The sequence below is a fragment of the Leucoraja erinacea genome, chromosome 18 (genome assembly GCF_028641065.1).
Source record: "Leucoraja erinacea ecotype New England chromosome 18, Leri_hhj_1, whole genome shotgun sequence".
Taxonomy (NCBI): domain Eukaryota; kingdom Metazoa; phylum Chordata; class Chondrichthyes; order Rajiformes; family Rajidae; genus Leucoraja; species Leucoraja erinaceus.
The window spans coordinates 27,302,490-27,323,316 of NC_073394.1; the positions used below are offsets into that span (position 1 = coordinate 27,302,490).

The 20,827-nt window shown below is 42.6% G+C and overlaps 1 protein-coding gene across 1 annotated transcript in view; it reads left to right on the forward strand.

The window, feature by feature from the left end:
- The first annotated feature begins 5,244 nt into the window (after positions 1-5,244).
- The window catches only part of pnpla2 (patatin-like phospholipase domain containing 2), a 44,788-nt gene continuing 29,205 nt past the window's right edge, over positions 5,245-20,827 (forward strand). The window contains exon 1 of the mRNA XM_055649687.1: positions 5,245-5,624. Within this exon, the coding sequence (XP_055505662.1) occupies positions 5,435-5,624 (190 nt within the window). The 5' untranslated portion in view covers positions 5,245-5,434. The remainder of the gene's footprint in view (positions 5,625-20,827) is intronic.

Genomic DNA, 20,827 nt, shown 5'->3' on the forward strand with positions numbered 1-20,827 from the left:
TCTAAAGCACCATAGACTGCTGTAAATTTAAAGGATTGACAATTAACTTTCAGGATGGAGACATACGTGTACCACATTTAATGCACTGCTCCCATGATTTTGTCTGGATTAAAGAGGGTGCAGGACCATTTGTTGGAAAATTCATGGTGTGCCTATATCACGTGTAACTGTTGGGGACAAAGTCCAACAACATCCAGAACTAAGATTATTTGACACTAGGTCTGTTCATAGCTGCAGACTTGAGCCAGTGTTGCCTCTAGTGCCCAAATACTAATTTTACCAATGTTATAGGCAGCACATTTACATCACCTGGACTTGGGTAGAAAGCTAGAAGTGCTGAGGCAGAATCTGCAGCTGACTTGCCTTCAGAGGTGAAAAATCATTAACCTGAAATATTGACTATCCATTTGCAGTTGCCTGTCAGCTGACTATTTGCATTTTATCATTTAGTTTTTCATGAACACTGGCAGAAGTTTAAGATGAAACTGCTTTTAATCAAGTGCAAAGTTGAAAACCAGAGAACATTAACACATACTTTTTAAAACACGCTAAAAATAACAAAAAAAGCCAGACAGTTGGTGAGGCTGCTATGAAGAAAAAGTTGGGGGTTAAAAGGTTGATAAACCATGTGAGAATATGGAAAGAGGTTCAATTGGAAACATTTGAGATTTAATAACTGGGTAAGACTCAACAAAGGGGTGAGGAATGGGGATGGTTTTACGCAACGCTTTAAAATGGTGTTAACGGCATGCACAATAGTCCTTTAATTTGTACTGTAGATCTCGGAATTTCCATGCATAAGCCCTCTTGGAATGTACTTGGAACTGCTTTCTAGGGATAAATAACCAGTTGTTATTGGTTTCCAGCAGGTCATTTGTTTACCATTTTCAGGTCCTCAATCATACACCTTTCTGACTTTCCAAAGACAAAACACTCAAAATCTACTACTTTTCCGTCCGGTTGCTACCCCAGGGAACTTACCCCTTTTTTGTTGTTCAGATTTCATTTCCCTTCATCTTTCACTCTTCTCATGTCCTCTTACCACTTTGGTAGATTAATATCCTGGGGCTCTAGAGAATTGCTGGTTGAGAATGGTGATCTGAAAATTGTCTTTAATATGATGAAAAAGCTGGATAAGGTAGATATTTCCAACACTTGTTCCATGTTGCTTGCTATTTGAATATTTGATTCCTTTCTTCCGGCCTGCCCATTCAAATTAGATGCACTAGGAGGAAGCAATAAATAAGGGGAGTTGGTAATCGGCTGCAGATGTTGGAAATCTGAAATAAAAGCAAAAAAGCTAGCCAGGTAGCATCTATAGAAGGAGAAATGGTTGGTGCTTCAAGGTCACTGCATCAAACTCAAGAATTAATTGGATGTGCTTAATATCAAACTATCTTGAAGCATTGTGTACAATGGATTCAGATGTAGGCAAAAGTTGCTGTATCAACACGATCCCCAAAATGGGATCAGCATCTTTTCCAGGGAAATGTTTGAAAGGACATTTAACAGATCAAATGTAACTGGAATCCCTAATGATGAAAAGGTTTTATTTCAATAACCAGAAACCAAACTGAAATCTGTGAAATGGCAAATGTTCACTGCATGTGTCTCCAATAACTGCCCAGAAGTCACTTACACTTTGGGCGAAGAACAACTTCCCGACACCAGCCAGAAATGTAATACACGTCCACCACTAATTTTCTGGCAACTAGTTGTCCAGCACGTCCTTTAATCCAGACAAAATTACGAAAGAGCACTTGAACCCCCCCCCCCCCCTCTATTAAAAAAGTGGGGCCTAGGCTAGGTGGGGTGGCTGATCTCAACCTCATCGGAAATGTTGTGCTGATCAGCAGGTTGAATTTGACCCCTGCATCCGGGGATCGGGAACTTTGGCCTGGCCAACGTCAGCAGGTCTGGTGTCTCAGCCAACTTCTGAGGCTGACTGCGGGCTGGTATCTCTGCGCCTAGGCGGGCTGTTCCGGTACTGTTTGACTCCTCTCGGAGGCCATGACCTCTGTTGGTCCAGCAAAACGGATAATCCAGAAACAAAGGATACTGAAAAATTGATGGTGGACCTTCATTTGCGCTCCTTTGCCATCATGCTTTTTAAACCAAAGAAGTATTCTGATTAATATCTGCCGCACACTTATAATTTCATGTTCCTTAACAAAGTTATTTCAGGTGCCTGTCCCTGGAGTCTATCCCCCAAAATGTGAGGAGGATGCTAGTAGACTGCAAGGTGACTTGGATAGGCTGGGTGAGTGGGCAAATGTTTGGCAGATGCAGTATAATGTGGATAAATGTGAGGTTATCCATTTTGGTGGCAAAAACGGGAAAGCAGACTATTATCTAAATGGTGGCTGATTGGGAAAGGGGGAGATGCAGCGAGACCTGGGTGTCATGGTACACCAGTCATTGAAGGTAGGCATGCAGGTGCAGCAGGCAGTAAAGAAAGTGAATGGTATGTTAGCTTTCATTGCAAAAGGATTTGAGTATAGGAGCAGGGAGGTTCTACTGCAGTTGTACAGGGTCTTGGTGAGACCCACACCTGGAGTATTGCGTACAGTTTTGGTCTCCAAATCTGAGGAAGGACATTATTGCCATAGAGGGAGTGCAGAGACGGTTCACCAGACTGATTCCTGGGATGTCAGGACTGTCTTATGAAGAAAGACTGGATAGACTTGGTTTATACTCTCTAGAATTTAGGAGATTGAGAGGGGATCTTATAGAAACTTACAAAATTCTTAAGGGGTTGGACAGGCTAGATGCAGGAAGATTGTTCCCGATGTTAGGGAAGTCCCGGACAAGGGGTCACAGCTTAAGGATAAGGGGGAAATCCTTTAAAACCGAGATGAGAAAAACTTTTTTCACACAGAGTGGTGAATCTCTGGAACTCTCTGCCACAGAGGGTAGTTGAGGCCAGTTCATTGGCTATATTTAAGAGGGAGTTAGATGTGGCCCTTGTGGCTAAGGGGATCAGGGGGTATGGAGAGAAGGCAGGTACGGGATACTGAGTTGGATGATCAGCCATGATCATATTGAATGGCGGTGCAGGCTCGAAGGGCCGAATGGCCTACTCCTGCACCTAATTTCTATGTTTCTAAAATAAGACCAGATCTTGAGGAGCAGGGCATTAGAGCATCCCTTCATAACTTCTGGTGCATGGCTGACTTACAAGATTTGTGTTCAAAGTCACAAAGCTCTGTTGCAGTAGAGAAGAAATATTGCACAACCGAGATGAGTCTTCCAGATCAAAGGTTGTGTTGGACCTTTCAGAAAGATGTAAAAGGTTCCATGGTGCAATTCTAATTAGAGAAAGGCTCATCCATAATTATTCTTCAAACAAAATAATGGCTGAGAATTTACATATTGCTACAAAAGTACTTCATTGGTTGTACAACACTTTGTAACACCATTAAAGAATGAATGACCGGTTGTACTTGAATATGATGCAAGTCGCACCTTTCTGAACTGTGTTTAGGTGTGTATGTAAATTGGTTGTCAACTGTTTTCACGGGGAATTCTTCCAAAAGGACTTCATAATAGGTTCAACACTATACGTATGCTTTGATTGAACGATAATGCATGGAAATAGACCCTTCAGACTACCGAGTTCATGCCTACCGTAATCACCCATTCACGCTAGTTATTATCCTACTTTAACATACACTTCCTACATGCAATTTATGGAGATCAATTGACCGACACATCTGCAAACCTTTGGGAGTTATAGGGAGAATGTGCAAACCCCACACATGCAGCGGCTCTGGTGCTGTGAGGCATTGGTCCTATCTGCTGTGCCACTGTGCTGCCCCTCATAGGTGGTAGAACTGTTGCCTCAGACCCAGCGAGCCAGGTTTAATCCTGACATCTGGTGCTGTCTGTGTGGTATTTGTATATTCTACGTGTGTTTGCGTAGCTTTCCTTGAGGTGCTTTTATTTACTCCCACATCCCAAAGATATATAGGTTAACAGTTTAATTGTCCTCTATACAGAGCCCTAATGTGTAGGTGAGAGTTAGACTTTGGAGAGGGCTCATTGGATTAATGTAGGGTCAAGTAGGAATGGTGCTTCTTGGTCAGTGTGGACATTATGGGGCGAAGGCCTGATTTCAGCACAGTAACACTCGATGCAATGTGTCGTCCTTTGTACAGTGAATCGCATCAACAAGGCTGTATTATGGGTTTATCCTTTGGTTTCCTTGAGAATATTAAGAGGCAACATACAATGTAAGATCGGACTCGCATGTAGGTCTGTCCCCGCAATGGTGCAAGGTCCCTCTCAAAGTTAACCTTTAAGTTTCAGTATTTTTTTTAGTGTAATTTCTTTCTGGCATCAGGCCACAATTTAGATTTGTAAAATTAAACGCAAAAGCCACCTTTGTAACATTAACATCCAAGTTGCATGGAATTATGTGGAAAGGAGACACAAGGAACTGCAGATGCTGGAATCTTGAATAAAGCACAACGTTCTGGAGGGCCATCGAAGTCTGAAGTTCTTATTCAGTCTAAAGAAGGGTCCCGGCCCGAATGGTCACCCATCCTTTTTCATCCTAACCCGCTGAGTTACTCCAGCACTTTGTGTCCATCTTTGGTATAAACCATCATCTGCACTTCCTTGTTTCTACATGATGTATATACATCCTGTAAATACATGCCTGTGTATCACTCAATTCCCCGTATGTCGACGTACTTTAAACACCCCTGTGGTATCTGCCTCCAACTTACCCCCACATCTCCTTAAACGTTGTGTAGGTATGAACTGCAGATGCTGGTTCACACCAAAGATAGGCACAAAATGCTGCGGTAACTCAGCCGGTCAGGCAGCATTTATGGAGAGAAGGAATGGGTAACGTTTCGGGTCGAGACCCTTTTTTTCAATTACCCATTCCTTCTCTCCAGAGATGCTGAGTTACTCCAGCATTTGTGTCTGTCTCCTTAAACTGTGCTCCTCCCATCTTAAAACTATAAACACGAAGCAATAAATATCAGTTTGCAATTATTCGCCAAATCCCCTGCACCTTATTTTTGAAATTGCACAGCATACCCTGGTGGCCAGCCAGTTGGTAGCAGGAAGATAATATCATCAAAACAAGTCCTGCAGCCTGGGCCAGGGCTGACAGCTTGGTGCCTGGCTTGGAAATGGAGCCCGGTCATTGGTGATACTGAGGGGGAGGGAATGTCTATCAGACCGTGCGGGGGAGATGGTTGGTCGGATGTAGACGGGAGGAGGAGAGACGGGACAGCAGTGCCGGTCAAAGGTACGTTGTCGGCCGGTAGAGGACAGCAGGGTAGAGGAAGAGACGGTCAGAGGAAGAGACGAGAGGAAAGGAGAGAGGAGCGGAGCAGGACAGAGGAGACAAGAGAAAGGGAGAGCAGGGCTGGGCGGAGCGATGTGAGCGCGGCTGGCATTTGCTGTCAAAGCCCAGGAGATGCTGCAACCAGACGATTCGTCCTGGAGCATTTCGTTCGCCGGCTGCGGATTCCTCGGCATTTACCATGTGGGGGTTGCCAGCTGCCTGTGCGAGCACGCCCCGCATCTGGTGCATAACGCCAGCAACATCTACGGGGCATCGGCCGGCGCGCTGACAGCCAGCGCCTTGGTCAGCGGAGCCTGTCTAGGTAAGTGGCCCGCTCCCTCTCACCGAGAGACGCCCTGGTACCGGGACGGGACGGGACAGCGCATCACCTGACGGGACTCCGCTCACCTCTTCCTTCTCACCATGTTGCACTTACATAAGCCGGATGAAAATACAAGTTTGCAGATGATACAAAAGTGGGCGGCATTGTAGATAGTGGAGATGGTCGTCAGAATTTGCAGCAGGTTAATGATCGGTTGGCCAGGTGGGTTGGGGAATGGTTGATGGAATTTAATACAGAGAAATGTTGCATTTTGGAAACTCTAACATGGGCAGGTCCAACACAGTGAATTGTATGGATCCGGGGAGCGTTGTGGAGCAGAGGGTTCTCGAGTGCAGGTGCATAGTTCGTTGAAAGTGGCATTCCATGTAGATGGGGTGGTCAAAAAGTACTTTGGCACATTGGCCTTCATCAGTCAGTATTGTCTGAAGAAGGGTCTCAACCCGAAATGTCACCCATTCAATCCCAACTCCCCACTTGTTTTGCTCTAACTACCCAATTCTCTCTAATTTGCCCCTCTTCCTATTCTCCAGCTGCCCACGGAAATTGGAGGTAGTATACAGTAGTGGTCTGTCAGCAATTTCTTGGGGTAAAGCATGAAAAACTGCAGGTCAAGTGTTGAAAGATGGGATTAATACAGGTGGGCCATTATGGACATGGTGGCTTTCACAGACAGACAATGGACAAATGGCTTGTTTCCATGCTGTATTATTCGATGAAACTGGAAAACCAGTGGTAATCCACCAGAGAATGTGCAAACTCCACAGAGACAGCACTGGAGGTCAGGATTGATATATGTGTGCCGTCAGAATTAACTGCTGCTTCACCAGAACAAGAAACCACTGCAAAGAAGATAGGCCTAGAGAAGACATAAATATGAAGTATACAATTAATTCCAAGAACATCTGTCAGATAAAATGGACGATTGTTGTGATCTAAAGTTATTTTTACTCGCTGTTAAACCTGTGAAGTCTGCTGAATCAGAGATAAGTTGTTTCTAGGGATAAAGTTCTTCTTTCTTGGAACAGAGTAGATCTCTTAGGACACAGAGGGCACAATTGGAGTAGGGTAGAGAGGTAAAGTGATAGGCAATGTGAAAGTTGGGTTCATCCAAAAGTGTTCAATAGGGATGATTTCACATTGTGGCCACTCAGTCTATATTTTGGAATCTCTAACATAGATATCTCGCATCGTGAAGAATCGGTTTATGGTAAATATTGGCAGCGCACCCTGCGAATGGAGGTGGCACAGTCAAAGAAAGGAAGTTAAGGCTATGTCATGTGATTGGAGGAAGCAGAGGTGGTGACATTCTTGAGCAAGGGCAGGAAACAACATTTTAGTCTCTATGAGTATCTATGCACAGTTCATTAGGGCTCAGCTTGCCACTATACCAACGACGGCCAAAGTAAGCACAAGATATGAAACCTCGTCTTTCTATTTGGTACTTTAATGCCATCTGGACTCGGTGTACACATACTGAAATTAATCTTTAATTCTGAACATTGACTCCACATTTTTCAGACAGTGCCGTTTATTTATGATTCCGCCATTATGTTTGTAACATGCAATTTTCTATTAAGTATAAGAAATTATAAAGAGGAAGTTGTGGGTGCTGCAGAGCCCACAAATTTCCTTCCTGGTCTTCTGCATGCTAACAGCGAGAAGTCTGGATGTGCCCAGTGGCGTCTATTATCACATAACACAGGCTGGACCCCACATGCTGAATTTCGATACACATTTATAAGCGTACAGAACGCCACAAGACATCATTTGCAGCACAGAACGCCACAAGAGACCCCTTTTCCCTGTGGCTATCAAACTGTACAACTCCTACCCTTTCCGTCGTGGGGTAGACTGACTCCCCTCCCCCCCCCCCCCCACCCCCACCCTCCTCCTTCCAAATCTTTGCACAAATCCAATCCTGAACTTTCCACTCAACACTTTAATTTCGTGTATCTTGTGTTTTATGTGGTGACAGACCAATCTCCCTCCTGGGATAAATAAAGTTATTTCATATTGTGAGAGCTGCTTCATCAGGATTTCAATGACAATTGCTCAACTATGTCCCATCCCATGAAGTCTCATGCTGGGAACCCTTGTCAGATAGGCCAAGGTAAATAGCCAACCCTCAGTGCTGTTCCACCTCCATATCCGCAGTTCCTTCAGTTGTGAATCATCATCTTCCCCTCATGACCCTCTCCTGCATTCTCCCGACCCCAAACCTTTACCAATCATATTGACCCCACCAATAGGTCTCTCCCTCACCGACTTTCCTTCCTCCTACTGCCACCAAGCACCAAGGTGCAGACCCACGTTTTCACACAGGAATGGATTTCAGATGTTTGGAAGCCTACTTTCTAAAACATTGCGACTTGGGTCTCAAGCGCTTTGGTACTTTGCAGGAGTGAATCACTATTAGGGCATTTGTTGTTCCCCCTCCCCACCATTGTACCGTGAACAAAACATGCCTTTGCAAACATCTACTGCACCAGGTGGTGCTCTCGTGTGTCAGTGGGAGCATGTCAACAGAAAGCTGAGAGATGTCATGATACAGAATAATACCATTACGTAATTTGTGAGATGTTGCAACGATGTGTCAGCAATGGGTCAGAAAATATGAGGTCGGTGACTTGTAAAGGTTAACATCGAGCAGTATCGATTGATAATTCTATCATTGTGGATGAAAGGTAATGGCGGTGTATACGGTCTCCACTTTGTTTTAGGTAGATTATCTTCTTTGTATTTACAAGCAGTTGGTCATGATATCGTCAGCCACAACTGCGCTTAGGAACGGCATAACAAACTCAAGGACCTTTTTTGTTGCATTAAGCCTCAGCCAACCTTCAGTATTGGCACCATAGTACAGGAAGAGATCTTACGACTTCAAAAAGGCCAGTGCAGACTCATCATGAAACTAAGGTTAAATGGATTTAATTAGAAGGACATTTTTGCACCAAATTATCCTGTAGTGGGTTAGAAGATGATCCAATTTAGACCTTTGACTCCCTTCCTTTCATGGATAAGAAACCCAGAATAAGATAAAGCAATCATAACATTTGAGCTGTTGAAGTAAAATCAGTTGGAAGGAAATATGTTTTCATGCAGCGGATCGAGAAAATTAATACTGTCCTCACTTCAAAAGCCAACGACGCTGGTCAAATACAAAACAAATCTAAACATATTTGAAGTGCTAGGGAAAGGAATCAAATGATGATGTTATAGGGATGATGTTACAGGGCAGGCAAGGCTGAACAGGCTTGTGGGACTGAATGGCCTGTTCCTATTCTGTTGTTCCTTGAAAAATAGTGCTGCTTTGGTGTTAAAGACTGGAAAAACACCATTTTTAGTTGCTGCAATTTTACAGGCACATTAACACAATAACGCAACAAATAAATATACAATAAACAATTGAACAATGAATTATCAGTTACATTGGATAACCAGATAATTATAGTGTAAGTCAAAGTATGTTGTGCAACCTTATACAACGTATATAGTAGTTCAGTGGAGAGACAAGGAACTGCAGATGCTGGTTTACAAACAGGTTTACAAACAAAAGACACAAAGTGCTGGAGTAATTCAGCAGGTCTCTGAAGAACATGGATAGCAACGTTTCGGATTGGGATCCTTCTTCAGACTGAGTAGGGTCCCAACCCAAAATGTCACATTCATGCTCTCCAGAGATGCTGCCTGACCTGCTCAGTTACTCCAGCACTTTCTGTACTTCAGTGGCAGCAAGGTTGTAGGTAGTGTTGTACCAGGGTGGTTCAAGTGCTTGATGGTTGATTGGAAAAAGTTGTTCTTGAAACTGGAGGTCACTGTTCTCAGGCTCAAATTATGACTCCTAGTTTAAGACTTCCCATCCCAACCGAACTGAGTATTCTTTATCCTCCCAATCAGTTGGCATTTAACATCTCGGAAACCTTAACAAAATAACCTTTAGTCTTCTAAATTGCAAGCAGTATTATCTTGGTTTGAGTAATCTCTGCTGATAGTTGATCCCTTGGAATCCAGTATCATTGAACTCTTGGAATCTAGGTATCATATATCTATGTGCAGTTTTGGTCTCCAAATTGGAGGAAGGACATTCTTGCTATTAAGGGAGTGCAGTGTAGATTCACGAGGTTAATTCCCAGGATGGCGGGACTGTCATATGTTGATAGAATGGAGCGGCTGGGCTTGTATATTCTGGAATTTAGAAGGATGAGAGAGGATCTTATTGAAACATATAAAATTATTAAGGGTTTGGACACGCTTGAGGCAGGAAACATGTTCCCGATGTTGGGGGAGTCCAGAATCAGGGGACACAGTTTAAGAATAAGGGGTAAGCCATTTAGAACGGAGATGAGGAAAAACGTTTTCACACTCTGTTGTGAATCTGTGGAATTCTCTGCCAATTAATATATACTTTATACTTTATACTTTAATGTTTCCACCTACACTACTTACAACACTGCCTATTCTATCATCTACCTTATTTACATATCTGGTGCATAGTTGTGACCCCAGCACATATCCATATTTGACTTCCACTCATCAAATCCTGTCAATTGGAATTCCAGTCCAATAACCATATCCTGTCAAATGTTATGCAGCTATTTTGATAGTTATGTCAATAGTTTAACTTCCTTTTGTAGTCGTAGAGTCATACAGCGTTGAAACAGCTTGTCCATGTAGACCAAGGTACCCCAACTAACCTAGTCCTTTTTGCCCGAGTTTTGCCCGTATCCCTCTAAACTTTTCCTATCATGTACCTGTACAAGTATCTTTTAAATGCTGTTATAGTATCTGTCTACAACAAACTTCTCTGGCAGTTCCTCCCATATATTCACCACCCTCTCAGTGAAAAAAGTTGCCTCTGAGGTTCCTCTTAAATCTTGCTTTATGTCTTAATCTATAAATCTTATGTCCTAAGATGTTTGATTTCTCATTCCTTCCTGTTAATTGTACATAGTGAATGTTATTCTTATTATTTCTTTATGATAATACATTGCATTATTGCTCTGTTCCCTTTGCACTCTCTGTTCCCTTTGTGCTGCAGTTGTTGGCTCCTTAATGAGTCTAAGTATAACTGGCAACTTTCATAGATCTCATGCAAACTTTGACTGGGTGTTGTCAGGTATTGATCACCTGGCTGGGTCAATCTCTCCTTGATGTATTTTATATCCTATCTGCTTGGACTCATTTTATTTATTGCTCTGTCTTTACTTGCACGCTCTCTTTATCTCTCACGCACTTTCATTATCACTCACTTGTGTTAACATATGATGAGCATTTGACTGCACTGGGCCTGTAATCGCTGGAGTTTAGAAGAATATGGGGGGGGGGACCTAATTGAAATTTACAGAATAGTCAAAGGCTTGGATAGAGTGGGGGAGTCTAGGACTAGCCTCAGAATTAAAGGGTGTTCCTTTAGGAAGGTGAGGAGGAATTTCTTCAGTCAGAGGGTGGTGAATCTGTGGAATACTTTGCCACCGAAGGCTGTGGAGGACAAGTCAATGGATATTTTTAAGGCAGATAGATTCTTGATTAGTACAGGTGTCAGGGGTTATGAGGAGAAAGCAGGAGAATGGGGTTAGGAGGGAGAGAAAGATCAGCCATGATTGAATGGCAGAGTAGAATTGATTTTACTCCTATCACATGGCCATATGAGTACACACGATCTTCTATTTATCTCTCTCTCTCTGCATGGCAGCAGCTCTACTGCTGTGCCACAGTGCCACACTGTTTCAAAAACTTGTTCCAAAACTAAATAAGACCGGCGAGGTTGAAAATCACACTGGAGACAGATTTTGCATATCGCAGTGCCGTGGTTATTTATCTGAGAGGTTTTACACCAGGATAAAAGTCATAAGAAGAATGAAAATCCTGTTGGAAAGTCAGGAATTGTATTTCCCAACAGGCACTAAGATTCCTGGAAATGGACACAATTTTCTCCTTCTCCACATGTTGAATTTTAATTGTAGATTTAAAAAATAATAATTTTATGAGCCTTCCCCAGATGACAAATGTGTCCCATCTTTTCAAACGTCCATAAGTTCAGAAAATGCACAGAAATCATTGGATATGGTAATCAGGCCTCCAGAGTTTACAGTGAATGGCATCAAAAACACATACCACTGATATGAAAGTCTAATTGTGAAAATTGGAGCGAGAGGAAACTAGTTCTGCTATCGATAGGAACAATTGTATGTACGTAGTCAGACTTTTGAAGGAGAAAATAATATTATGGAAGCTCGTTTGTATGTAGGGGTGTCTGCAAATATTGGCATCTGGTACCTGGGGATGGCCTCTATCGAGTGTATAGCCCTATAGAACTTCTAGGTGCATTTTCGAAGAGCTTTTCACTGCATCTAGCTATGACAATTTTCTTCCAAGTGATTACTAAAAAGCAGCATGGAACTGTGTGTCATTGGATGTTTTTTAACCTATCCCAAGGGTTGGGACCCTGAACCAATGTTTCAGCCAAGGAAGATCAAATCTGATGTCATCTTGGCCAGTAAAGGTGGTCACTTTCAGCGGTCTGTTTACTAAATAAATAATTGAAGAGGTGGATCGTGTTTTTTGGTGGAAAAATAGTTGATGTTCATACACAGATATCTTACTGAATAAATACTGTGCTTTAGATAGTGCAATGCCAAAACAATTTTCAAAGCCATTCCTTTCCAGAACTGGCACTAATTCTCTGAAAAGATCAACGGTGTTTTCTGCACAGATTGTATTGCTTTGCCAAGCACCCGCGTGGTTGGTTGCTACATCCATTATCAAATTTGATAATAATTGTGAAGACTTTCAACCCGAATATTCTGGGAAATATAATCTACAGCAAGAATATTGAAATGTGGCCAAATCTAGAATGAAACCTTCATAATTTTAAGAAGACCCAGGGCACTGCAGATGCTACTTTACAAAGAAAGACACAAAGTATTGGAGTAGATCAGCGGGTCAGGCTGCATCTCTGGAGAACATGGATAGGTGACATTTCAGCTTGGGACCCTTCTTCAGACTGATTGTGGTGTGGGGGTAGTGGGGGAGAGGGGGGTGTATAGGGAGAGTGCTGGAAGAAAGGAGAGGCAGGGCAAAACCTGGCAAATAATAGGTGAATACAAGTGAGGGGGGATTTTATAGGCAGATGGTTGCATAAAGGCTACCCCCCCCCCCCCCCCCCCCCCCTCAACTGCAATCAGTCTGAACAAAGGTCCTGACCTGAGACGTTACCTATCCAGGTCCTCCAGAGATGGGGACAATTTGCAGAGGCCAATTACACTACAAGCCCATAGGTCTTTGTGATGAGGGAGGAAACTGCAGCTCCTGGAGGAAACCCAGGATGTCACAGGGAGAATATGCAAACTCCACATAGACAGCACCCGTAGTCACGATTGAGCCCAAGTCACTGGCACTGTGAGGCAGCGGCTCTACCAGCTGTGCCACTTTGCCGCCCGTGTTGGCTTCAGTGAACTAGACAAGCACATTAATGTCCACATGGTCTTCTCTTCACTTTCTGCACCATTTTGGGGAAGCCATTGGAAGTCGGGCAGCTTGAGGACTGTGTGGTGCTGTGGAGAAAGGGTGATGGCACGGAGAAGTTGATTGGAACCACGGACTATTTGACTTTCTTTTTTTTTTTTTTTTTTTTTTTTTTTTGTTTAATTTATTAGAAGTTAATACAGCACAAAACAGTACAGTGGCACCTAATTTTAGGTGCCAACTATGTAATACCATAATCCATTCTATGTACAACCTCTAGTTTTATGTTATAAGAAGGAAGTAAGCAGGACAAGAAAAAGAAAACAATAGAAAGGGGAAAAAGTGGAAAAATAGATGGTAGAGAGTAGAAAAACGTGAAGTGTGTATATAAAAAATAAAAAAAAGGAAGAGAGAAAGTGGAAAGTAGAAATAGAAGAGAAGGCCCCTTAAAAGAGAATTTTTCAAATCTGTATTCGGAGATGTAGATCTATCCGCGTCATGAACTGAAATCAGCAATCCTTACGGTACCGCTGCATCACATGATTCCAAAAAGTCGATGAAAGGAGACCAACTCCTTAAGAATTGGTCATATTTATCTATTAGTCGGAGTCTCATTTCTTCAAGGCGTGCTATGTCCATCATATTCCTAATCCACATTTTAACAGTTGGTGTGGTTGTATTTTTCCAAAATTTAAGTATCAATTTCTTTCCAATTATTAACCCATAATTAAAAAAAACATTTTGATCTTTATTTAAATTGGTATCTTCTCCTATTATTCCAAATATAATCCATTCCGTTTTGGGTTCTATTCTTGACTTGAAAATCTTTGTAAATATATCAAATATATCACTCCAAAATTTATTCAACTTTGTACATCCTACAAATGAGTGTGTTATATTAGCGTTTTGAAACAAACATTTATCGCATCTGGGAGAGACGTTTGGATAAAATTTATTCAACCTCGTTTTTGAATAATATAGTCTATGTAATAATTTGAATTGAATTAAATTATGTCTTGCATTAATAGAACAGTTATGTGTATTCATCAAATACTATTTGACTTTCTATTAACAAATTTTCAGTCATCCTTCCCCCATTCTAGGTTGAGATTAATTGTAATGATTCAGTATGTATATTTATTCTGTGCACTTTAAAGAAAGAACTTCACGGAATGTTCCATTTCGTTTTACAACCAGAGCATGAGAGCAGAACAGTGGTGCAGTGGTAGAGCGGTAGGGCCAGAGACCCGGGTTCAATCTTTGAAGTGGGGTAGGAAACCGGAGCACCGGGGGAAAACCCACATGGTCACAGGGAGAACGTACAAACTCCATACAGACAGCACCCGTAGTCAGCATCAAACCCGGGGCTTTGGCATTGGGAGGGAGCAACTCTACCGCTGCACCACCTTGTCACCCCAGTATCCTCAGTCACTTCTAAAGTAAAACATAGCAGATAAAAATAATATTATTCCTTTATAATTTAGAACATGTTCAGATCCTACTAATCTGTTTTACAGACAAAATGTATTTGTGAGAACGTAAGTGCATGTTTACTGTCTGGACCAAAGATTATGGCTGTTATTGTGTAAGAAAGAACTGAGTGAACTAGTGATATCTTTATAGAACTCGTGCAAGGATAGAAATGTTTTTCTATCTGCAGTGGGAGTTAACAATTCTTGATATTGAATTATCAGCCACAGCCTTATGTGAATGTAGTGTCAGCATAAAGAAAGTGTGGTTTAAATCTCATGCTACAACTCATAGAGTTTCGTTTTGGGCAGGATAGTTTTATGTCCCGTGGCATTGCTGTGCATACAGTATATGTAGTTCCTTTTTAAGGTGGTAAAATGTTTATGCTCAGACATGAGCAGGATTGGTCCAACAGAGCTAGTTCAAGACCCTGTCCAATCTATGGGTTTGAAGTGCAAAGTTGGACCAAGTTGTAGCGTCAAAAGTAGCTCGGAAGGAGGTATTGATTGAGGGCAAGATGGCAGTAAGACCTGTTTGTAAAGTTAAAAGGTTGAACATTTTTTGTTCCTGCATCCGGTTTCTTTCAATTCAGCTCTGGATCAATTAAACATCATGATATGCAGAGAAGGAATGTTGTTTGCAAGCCAGAACAAGCTGTGAATTCCAGCTTGGTGCCAAGATTTTCCATTAGTTGGATAAATCTGAGGCTCTGGATACCTCACCCTCATCTTTGTCTCACTCTTTTCCTCCTTTGAAGAGAGGAAGGAGGAAGGAGAAAGGAGAAAGCTGGGAGACAGGAGAGGCAGGACAAAGCGTGGCAGGCAATAGGTTGACACGGGCATAGAGGAATTATCTTAGCAGTCCCTAAGGATTGGTAAATATTGCCTATATTGATGGAGGGATAAATATTAGCTACTTCATTAGGATAATTGCAATTGCCACCCAAATTGGCCAGTAAAACAGTCAATTTTGACGAAAGATCCCGACCCGAAATGTCACCTATCCATGTTCTCCAGGGATGATGCTTGAACCATTGAGTGACTCCAGTAACTTGTGCCTTTTTTTAAATATTTTCCTCTTTTTGTCACTGTACAGGAGGTTGTTGCTCCATCAGTGTACTGTGGGCATGTGTGTGCCTTTGTGCGTCCAAATTATTGGGCACTATTTGAACAAGCGTTTGAACTTGGTAAATAAACATGTTCTGTTTCAAAGGTATTTTATTATCATGTGAGTTTAAGTCACTTGACCTTCCATTCTGAATTCAGTAGTCCCAGTGATTATTGAAAAACACTCATCTGTTTCTCCTATCAAATTTATAGTCACTGAACTCTTCTTACGCTGCCTTCTCTTTCTGTTATTTTTACTATTTGTATTATCAACAGACTGGTCTAGCAGCTTAAAGAGGAGCGCTGACAGCACCGAAACGTCATTATTTGAACCACTGGACGAGTAAACATTATCTCACATATTGAGCACGTTGGGACAATTTTGATCTTCAATGTACTCATGTTCAGGGGCGGCAGCGGTAGAGTTGCTGCCTTACAGTGCCAGAGACCCTGGGGTTCCATCCTGACTACAGGTGCTGTCTGTACAGAGTTTGCACATTCTCCCTGTTACCCAATGTGTAGGTAGGAACTGCAGTCGCTGGTTTAAACTGAAGATAGACACAAAAAGCTGGAGTAACCCAGCGGGACAGGCAGCATCTCTGGAGAGAAGGAATGGGTGACATTTCCGATAGACAGGTCCCTTCTTCAGATGGGTCTCGACCCGAAATGTCACCCATTCCTTCTCTCCAGAGATGCTGCCTGTCCCCCTGAGTTACTCCAGCACTTTATGCCCATCTTCCTGTTATCCATGTGGGTTTTCATCGATCACCCATTCACACAGGTTCTATGTTATTCCAATGTCTCACCCACTCCCTACACACTAGGATGAATGTTCAGAGGCCAATTACCCTGCAAACCCTCACATTATTGGATGTAGGAGCACACTGGAGAACCCAGAGGAAAACCACATGTCGCAGGGAAGAACGTGCAAACTCCACACGGACAGCACCCGAGCTCTGGTCTCTGGTACTGTGAGGCAGCGGTTCCACCAGCAGTGCTGCCCTACATTTACCATCTACATTTGAAAATGTATTTAATAATTTCAACCCACCTCTTCATCCCATTAGGACCCAAAGTGCTGGCGTAACTCTTCAGCACCTCTGGAGAACATGGATAGGTGACGTTTCGGATTGGGATTTTTCTTCAGACTCTCTGAAGATGGATTCCCAACCTGAAACGTCACCTATCTATGTTCTCTAAGGATGCTGCCCGACCTACTGAGTTACTCCAGCACTTTGTGCCCTTTTACAAAGGAAGTACCTAGATGAGCTCTGAAATCACCTAGGTATAGGTTTCAGACTGCTGAAATTGAAGTAGTATTTGTTTCCTTTTGTGTAAACCAGGATCTCTGTAGCTTCTTCTTTCTTCATCTTAGTGTCTGCACTTAGTACATCTGACATTCAGTTCCTCATGGTTTGTTAAGGATGGTTTTTAAATTTGTTTTATTCTTTTAAGTCGGATTTTGGAGCCCTGGATTAGTGGGCTGGCTCATTTAGAAATCATGCTGTCAAAACTGTTTAGCAATAGTGCGAGAAAAACTAGGTCAACGAATTGGTGTTATTGTTCTGCAAAAACAAATGGATTTAACAGCATCAGCACTAGGAATCAGCCCTGTGATGCCGGGAATCAGCTATGTGAATCCAAAACGAAGGAACGAGCTAACATCAGTTTTTGTGCTTGTTTTTAGAAAGGGTTTGAGATGAGCATTACAATAGTTATTTCTGGAATGAGCCTACAATCTGTGCATTGTTTGAAGTATCACGTTTGTGTTCAGTATTACTGAATCACATCCCTGCTCTTGTGAACTGGTCTGAAGAATCTGGTCTGAAGAAGGGTCTCGACCCGTAACGTCACCCATTTCTTCTCTCCAGAGATGTTGCCTGTCCTGCTGAGTTACTCCAGCAATTTGTGTCTATAGAATAGTTTCTTTATTGTCATTGTAACATGAACCATGTACAACAAAATTTAAAAATGTCAGCCAGTCAGTGCACCATTCAAACATTTCTAAAAGCTAACGATACATACAAGATAAATCTTCCCTGTTCTTGCTTCACCTTTCTTTCCTATATGAGATTTGTCATTCTGCGGCTGTGGTCTTGTCAATGTGTGTGAGGAAGTCTCTTCACCATTTGTATCACAGAAGTATTTAAAAAAAAAAATGTTTATAGAATTAGAATAAATGATTGTTTACCGACCCATGCTCAGTTTAGTTTGGAGATACAGCTTGGTAACAGGCCCTTCGGCCCACCGAGTCCACGCCGACCATCGATCACCCGTTCACACTAGTTCTATGTTATCCCACTTTCGCATTCACTCCCTACACTCCAGCGGCAATTTCCAGAGGCCAATTAACCTACAAACCAAATTTACCAGTCGCACCACTATGCCGTCTACTTGTGCTGACCTTGTAATGTGCGTCATTACTGGCAAGGCCAGTATTTGTAACCTATGTTTAATAGCTCTGAACAATGGTGTGCCAGGCCACTTTCAGGAAGATTCAACCTCATTGCTATGTATATATAATATACATAAACCAGCAGACTGGGTAAGGATGGCAAATTCCTGCACCAGAAGTACGTTATTGGCACTGAAGAAGCTGAATAGTTCCAAAGGGAGCTCGTATTTGTGGCCATTCAGGAGGGTTGAACCCAGATGATATGCATCATCCACTGAACTGTGATGGGCAGCAGTGGAATCAATTTACATGTGCATTTCATTCAAGGTTGCTGTATTAATATGTGTACCTGGGATGAAGCCTGTGATAGTGCTGTGTTTGCATTACCAAATGCCAATGCAGTCTGTGCCCATTCATAAATATTGTTCATTACATTGACACCTATTGCCCAAAGAGATGGCATTTTGCCACTCAATAGGTCCTTCCCAAGGATGGTGGAGAACAGGACGTGCTGTTAACCTGCTGTGCCTCACGATCGCACGGTCCAATTTTGCAACATGCTTTGTGCTTGCTCGAGAAGAGTAAGAGGACATTTGTTTTAAGAAAACACTGTCCACAACACGGGGGGAGATATTTTTTTAATAAAGAACGGGATGAGTCCATCAAATCATATTCACAGGCAACTACATGCCACAGTTTGCACTTGTTGAACTGTGCAGTTATCAGATGGTGTAGTGACTGGCTGGCTGATGTGTTGTACCAGGGATTCTGAGCCTGCTGTATGCAGAAGCATGAAACTGAGTACAGGTCCACCGCCAATTTTCCCGGCTACCGGTGTCCTTTAATCCAGACAAATTTCCAAGAGAGCACTTGAAATCTCTCCTGGAGGTCCTACAAAAATGTGCTGCCTAGGCCAGCCGATCTCTTACCTCATCGGGACTTCTGCTGCCGATATGGGGTTCGAATGTTCCCCATGTGGCTGGGGTTCTGGAACTCTGGCCCGGCCGGAGACGGCAGATCCGTTCCCATAGCCGACTTCCATGGCCAATCTTTGCTCCCTGTGTCTGGGTCTCAGGTACTCCAGCCCGACTGTAGCTGATGGTCGGTTCCCATGGCCAGCTTCCGAAGCCAACTCTGCAGGCCGGTATGTCGGCCACTTTTGGCGGCGTGGGTGGTCCGTTCCGGTATCATTTGACTCCTCTCGGAGGATGGGACCTTTGTTGGTCCGGCACAATGGTAATCTGGCAAGGCTTTGGAACCAAAAGTCCCGGAAAATCAGTGGTGGACCTGTACCAAAGATTTTTGTTGAATGCTAAGCACAAAAATCATGAGAAAACAGGCAGCATGTTTGTGGCTTTTACGCAACATTGCGAGGCTTGCAAGTTACAATATCGTGGTTTTCAAATTTCCCAGAGTCAGCAGGATGATACAATGAGGAGATCCATGGACATTTTGAAGTTTAACTTTGAATGATCTCTTTGCTCATTCATTTACACCAACAGAATGTGGAAAAGCAACAAGCTTGCATCCCAGCTATAACCCAGTCTAGTTACTTGATAATTCCAGTCAACTCAAATCAATGGTAGCACATTTTCTGAGTTGGAAAATCTCACCATTGGAATTGAACCTCCAATCTACTTTGCGAGTGCTGGAAATTCTTTATAGGTCAAGTAAGAAACTGCCTTTTGAGGTGAATGTAAGAAATCCCATCATACCAACCAAATTTAATCATTGAATTTTGCCCAGTTTTTTTTTGCATCCATTTTTCCATCAACATACAGAGTTAAAAATAAGTGCACTGCATCACAGAAACAAGATGTGTACAAATCAAGGCTGGATTCTCCGCCACAAAGGTGACCGTACTTCAAAATTAGCTTATTGGTAAGAAATACTTTGCGACCTTTCTTACTTCCAAACGCAGAAGGAAAACAATGTATGTTTAATAAGAAATTAGCAGAATTTTGGGGAAATGAAGAAATAGTTTTAGAAACCACATGCTGAGGAAATGAAGACATGTGTTGGTTGTTATTTTACTGTCTGTTGTCTCAGTATATTATTAGATGCACCAGTATATAATGGTGTCTAAATGTTATCTAAATGGTGGCCGATTGGGAAAGGGGGAGATGCAGCGAGACCTGGGTGTCATGGTACACCAGTCATTGAAGGTAGGCATGCAGGTGCAGCAGGCAGTAAAGAAAGCGAATGGTATGTTAGCTTTCATTGCAAAAGGATTTGAGTATAGGAGCAGAGAGGTTCTACTGCAGTTGTACAGGGTCTTGGTGAGACCACACCTGGAGTATTGCGTACAGTTTTGGTCTCCAAATCTGAGGAAGGACATTATTGCCATAGAGGGAGTGCAGAGACGGTTCACCAGACTGATTCCTGGGATGTCAGGACTGTCTTATGAAGAAAGACTGGATAGACTTGGTTTATACTCTCTAGAATTTAGAAGATTGAGAGGGGATCTTATAGAAACTTACAAAATTCTTAAGGGGTTGGACAGGCTAGATGCAGGAAGATTGTTCCCGATGTTGGGGAAGTCCAGGACAAGGGGTCACAGCTTAAGGATAAAGGGGAAATCCTTTAAAACCGAGATGAGAAGAACTTTTTTTCACGCAGAGAGTGGTGAATCTCTGGAACTCTCTGCCACAGAGGGTAGTTGAGGCCAGTTCATTGGCTATATTTAAGAGGGAGTTAGATGTGGCCCTTGTGGCTAAGGGGATCAGGGGGTATGGAGAGAAGGCAGG